Source organism: Castanea sativa, chromosome 10 (assembly GCF_040712315.1).
Source record: "Castanea sativa cultivar Marrone di Chiusa Pesio chromosome 10, ASM4071231v1".
NCBI classification, from domain to species: domain Eukaryota; kingdom Viridiplantae; phylum Streptophyta; class Magnoliopsida; order Fagales; family Fagaceae; genus Castanea; species Castanea sativa.
Genome location: NC_134022.1, coordinates 37392063 through 37398062, shown reverse-complemented (window position 1 = coordinate 37398062; position 6000 = coordinate 37392063). Strand labels below are relative to the sequence as shown.

The 6000-nt window shown below is 38.4% G+C and overlaps 1 protein-coding gene across 1 annotated transcript; it reads right to left on the bottom strand.

Annotated features, from left to right (window-relative positions):
* Positions 1-1300: 1300 nt before the first annotated feature.
* Positions 1301-3661, bottom strand: LOC142614081 (uncharacterized). The gene is made up of 2 exons (XM_075786624.1): positions 2766-3661; positions 1301-2296 (listed from the first exon to the last, which is right to left on the bottom strand). Exons 1-2 carry the CDS (start codon positions 3389-3391, stop codon positions 1588-1590), a joined length of 1335 nt encoding a protein of 444 aa, XP_075642739.1. The 5' UTR covers positions 3392-3661; the 3' UTR covers positions 1301-1587.
* Between the last annotated feature and the right edge of the window lie 2339 nt (positions 3662-6000).

Below are 6000 nucleotides of genomic sequence, written 5' to 3'. Positions count from 1 at the left end.
TGACAAACTGCACAAAAAAAAAAACAAAAACAAAAACAAAAACAAAAATTTTGTCAGAACAAGAAGTAAAAAATATTGTAGTTAATAGGCACCTCGCATTAACAAAACCCATGCTAAAATACATAAGTTTTTTCACAGTAAAATTCACAATTATTGAGTTGTGAAGTTGTTATTGATATTCTTATTGTCAATTATTTGCAAATTGGTTTTATTGAATATTTTTTTTATTAAATGTTTGAAGTTCTCTTAAGTTGTCTTTGATTACGACACTAGGCACTACCCTTGAAGCTCTAGTCGCTAATTGGGTTTTGTCCTCAATCTCCACTTTTTTGTACCGCATCGTAGCACGTGACATTAACCTTTACGCTTCGCTTTCCCATAAAAGCTGCGAACGGTCCTTCCTAGTGAGAGCAAGTCATGACCGTGACTCATGATTCTCAAGTGCAAACGAAGCACCCCAAGGCAAGTCAAGTTCTGTGCCGCCTTCGCCTTTGTTTGTAGTTTGTGTCTAGCCCACTATTGTAGTATTTTACACCTATTCTTAGCCAAAACCACAGTACACCATACCGTAACCACACTGCACCCAACGACCCCACTGACTAATTTGACCACCTCGTTTCCTTTCCGCCAGTTTGCTATGTAATTTTTTAATTCAATTTTTGGGGTTGGAACCTGATGGTATTTGCCTATTTGGTCCCCTCCTACCCAACTATAAAGTGCACAAAATATAAATAAAAACAGGACCCAACCATACGCACGCTCAACCAAACTCATGTCCCACCAGGCACTACCAAAAACAAAAGAAATTAATTATTCAGCATTTATTTTTAATGTAGTTTTGTTCAAATTTCACTCGTGTAAAAGAAGTGGATCCAAAAGAAGGTATATTAACAAACAATGTTACTTTTTTTTCTGTTTTTTTTTATAGAAAGAACAAACAATGTTCTTGATCTGCAAGCCAGCAGCAAAAACGTACCCATTAATCGATTAAATAATAGCACCAGCTACCGAAGTCACAAAGTCATTAACAAACTACTCCTTAATTCTGCGCAAAGTCATTAATAGCTTGCCAAAATGTGCACGGGTACCTAAGCTGCCGCATTCATTCATACAAACGAACTTACAGCTATCATCCACTTTACTGTCAACAAATGAAGTCTTAATTAATACCTGTATTTACACATATAACGTGCACGCATAATAATAACGTGTACCTGTTCTTTCATTATTTATATACTGCAAGTATAAAATTAGGAATTATATAAAAATGAAGATTATGGTGTCAGTCAGCGACTAAAAATTTATCGAAAACAACCCCACAAGTTTTTCACCAAAAAGGAAAAATAAGAAAGAAGAAAAAACATAATCAATACAAGCCACACAAGTAAAAACAAAGCGTGCCCTGTCTACCCCTCTCTCTCTCTCACTGTACAGTCTGTAGATTGTTTGTTAGTAGTAAATCTCTCACTCACAGCCGATGGAATCCAAAATCCATCGAAAACCCCAATCACAATTAACCAAAAAAAGATTTGAATAAAAGATAAAAAATAAAGAAACGGATTGAATAATCATGATGATGATCATCCATTAGCTGAGCAAATCATGTGGCTGGCAGAGCTCTTTCCTGAGTCGATGAGAGAAAAGCCTACAGGCATCCATGCTAAGATCGAGAGCTGCAGCTAAAGCCACGAAAGCAGCAGCATCCTCCGTACAATTCACGTGTTGCACACTCACTTCCACGCTGGGTTTGCTGCACTTGCTCTCTCCTTCCACGCTAGCCGACATTACAAACCCTCTGTACACGCAATACGGCCACAGCCCAGACCCGTAGTCCCCGCTACCCCTCGGACTGCACCCTGGCGAGTTCGAGTTAACCGGCGTGACTCGACCGTTCGAGCTCGACCCCAAATCGATCAAGAATTTCCCTCCTTTGTGCGAGCTCAATGTCGATTCCGCCAACACAATGCCGGCCGCGCCCATGTCCGGGATGAGTTCGAACCGATAGCCCAACCCGTCCGACCCGCCTCGCTCGCGCCACGCTTCAAGGCGGCCCCAGGGTTTCCAGGTCCCGTCTCCTGGGCGGAGAATGAGCCATGATCCCGGGTTGGACCGACTGACTCGGTCCGACCCGGGTGAGGCGACAAAAGGCGTGACCATTGATGCTGCGGCTACAGGTGAGCCGGAAAGATCGTGGACCGTTATTGACCATCCCTTTCGTTCCTTTCCTGGTCGCTCTCGCTCGCTCCCAAATGAGCTTAGCCAGCTTCTCGAGCTGCCTAGGTCGGATTGTAACGATCTGAAATGAACAGTGAAAATAAATATATGGGAACAAATTAATTAACAAGCAAAGAATACATGCACTGAAGAAAAGGTCATTAACTAATTGTATAAATTTGGAACAAAATCTTCAAACTTTAGCTTTGGGATTTTTCAAAAATAGTAAAAAGCCAAAACACCTGAGGATTAAAAGAACAGCAAAAAGTGCAGAATTCGATTTCGTGACAGCTTTATCGTACACTTTGAATTAGCTTTAGTTAAATTAGTTTAATTTCTTCAAACATTCAAAATTATACCAACGAAACTTTACCAAAGCCCTAGAAATCCATAAATTAGGAACAGAATATATATTACACCAAGGCATTTAAAAAAAAATCGAAGTGAAACAAAAGGAGAAACACAAGGAATAATATAAATGTAAAACCCTAGCGAAAAGCGAGAAGATACTGAAAAGGAAAATGGAAATGGAAATGGAAATCCTAACTAACCTTGATCTTTGGTTCCGGTCACCGGTGCTCCTGAAACTGAATGAGCAAGTAAAAACTGGTTGTCTAATGTTGCCTTGGATCTGAAAAACTTGCGGACTACACTCAGGCTCGCCATCGAACTGAAACACGAACCTTGGATCAGGCTCCGCCTTCACATTCAAGTGAAATTGCGCGGAGGAGCCTTTGGCTTCTTTCCCCACCGAAATCCAACCGTTGTGAAAAACAGTAGAAGGCCTAGACTCCGTTCCCGCCAGATCCAACGGCACGGACACTTTCGCCAACAACTTCCCGGAGTTCACGCCGCAGGTAGTGCCCCTCCGGCCAGTGTAGATCGAGATTCTCAAGCAGAGTTTCCCGGCGAAAATCGACTTTCCGGCGAACTTGTCGAGATCGGACTTGTTCAAGTGATACGTAGCCGCCACGTTATGGACGTGACCGTCGGGAAACTGATTCTCCAGCGGAATGAAAGGCACGACGGCGGTCTGGAGCGGAAAGTTCTTGAGCTTGATTTTGCAGAAACATGGAGAAGAAGAAGGATGAACAACGGAGCGAGCGGGCTTTGAGGCAACAGGAATCTTGAGGGCCAAATTGCCTACGCTCAAGCGCACAAAAGGGCACGGATCCATAGTTTCCTCGCCCTTCTTCTCTAATATTATATTTTTTTGTTTCTATTTTGAGAAATCACTGTTTAACTCTTCCAAGAGACTGAGTACAATGCGTACTGCCACACCACAGCTGCTACAACCTCCAACTCCAAACACAAACCTTCTTCATAGCATTAATTTCTCTCTCTATGTTATCTGAAAGAGAAGAGAGAGTAAAGGTTAAAAAAAAACCGAAACTCTTGCTCTCTCTCTCTCAAAAAGAGTAATAGAGTACGGAGGTGAGAATAGGATATGAGGGGTTGAAGAAGCTTAAGGGGTTTAGAAAATAGAGTTAGTTGCGAACAGCCTGTTTTTTTTTTTTTTTTAAATATTAATTTTTTGAAATTTGAGGGAAGAGGTTGGAGACAGCTGGGTACAGGCTGGCGCTTAGTGGCAGTCGGACCTGAAGTTGACGGTATCTCAGGTCTCTCTCTCTCTCTCTATCTCTCGCTCTCAATACACTCACATCACACCCGAGCACTGCACCTGACCCTGACCAACTGACCAACTATACCCCCCCGCTGTTTTTACCTGTAGGCTCCACCGCCTCTTCATCAAATCCCTGATTTTTTTTTTCCCTTTTTGTTTAATAAAATCTTTTCTCATCCTTATGACCAATTTGTCCTTGTTTTTTAATTGGCTACAATGCCATCTACCTGACAGGAGGTTGGTTCATTGTGAAGTGATTGTCGTGATTTGAAGGTTTTTGAATTATTTTATTGTTTTAATATTACTATAATTAAAAATTAAAAAAATATACCACATCATATTAATTTTATTACTTCCCCGTGTAATATTCACATCATACTATATCACGTTATATTTTAATATTAAAATTACATTAATGTAATATTATCCCATGTAACATCACAACGAATCTAATGCAATGCATTTTTGACATGTGAAACGTTTATATTGGAAGATAGACGGGAATTATTGGGTCCTATTTCGTAATGCTACCATATTTTAACAACAAATTCTAAATAACAAACTAATACCAGTTATATTATGAGCCACCCGCTTATTTATAAGTCAGAGTTATATTTTAAGCCACCACTAATATCATTTGTTTACAAGTCAATAACAAATTATCACCTAAATTGTTTGATATTGTTATAAAAATGTTTGGTAGGAAACATTATTTTTAGAATAGTTTTAAGACCACAAATTATTCCATAATTTGCTACAACTATAACGTTCCAGACTATGAGTAGTTAACCAATACTGGTTATATTATGAGCCACCAATAACCATGGCTTGTTTATAAGTCAGAGTTATATTCTAGGCCACCACTATCATCGCTTGTTTATAAGTCAATAACAATTTATTATCTAAATTTTGTTTAAAATTATTATAAAAATGTTGCGTAGGGTAGCATTATTTATAGAGTAATTTTATAATTACAAATTATTCTATAACTTTGTTGCCATAATTTTGACTTTAAAACTATGAGTAGTTAACAATTATTTACAAATGGACCCACTATTTTTTTTACTGATCATTTTCTATCATTTTAAAGTTGTGACAACAACTTGTGGACAATTTTGTGATCTAGACTTTTCTTTATTTTTAATATAATTTGTACATACCGATGAAGATGATTTTATACTGGCCGTGTGATCTGTATATTTGGTTGCAAATAATCAGGGGTCTGAGAATCTTTGGGTTAACGAGGATGGACTAGCTTGTTGAAAATCCCTGCTTTAGACACGTGGCATTGTCGAATTATTTTTGGCACCCGTGAGATGTAGTACAACCGTGATGTGGGGCTTCATAGTTTGAAGCATGTCATCCTGACGTCATGCAATATTTAGGAATAAATGCAATTTTGGTTCTTATTTTTTGCACCTCTTTCTATTTTAGTCCTTATATTTTTATTTTACAATATATAATTTTTAATTAAAAAATACGTTTCATTTTAGTTCCTATCATTTAGGAATGGTAACGGATCGGATTCGGACTGAGTTTTTGCATACCCAGACCCGACCCGCGGAGCAAGACCTGCAACCCGTGACCTGCGACCCAACCAATTTAATAAACGGACTTTTTTTTTTAACTCCAAACATGACCTGTCGGGCCCCGCGGGCTCCACGGGCCCTGTTGGGCCATTGTACTTCAGGGCCAATTCTATGGCCAAATCAAAAAAAAAAAAAACAATTTGCCTGATTCTGATTTTCTTAACAACCAAATGGTAGGGGAAATAGAATACAAGAAAATCCAAATCTGAAGAGATCGAAAACCAACAAAAACCATTATTTTCTCAGCAACCAACAAATCGGAACAAGAATTATAAAAATAGCACTTAAACTAGAAAATACAAATTTGATTACAATAGAAAATACAACAGATTGGAATAAAAACCATTATTTTTCTTTACAATATTTTCCCATATCAATAATAAAAACAAGATTTAACATATAAACCTTAGGTCCGAAAAAGAAGACCCTACAAAATCAAATCAAACAAGCCGATCCCATTCAACAAAAATAGAACTTAAACTAGAAAATACAAATTTGATTCTTTGAACAAAAAGAACGATTTTCAATGTTTCATTGCAAAAGCTTGAGTTTACAACGAGATGAGGGAGATGA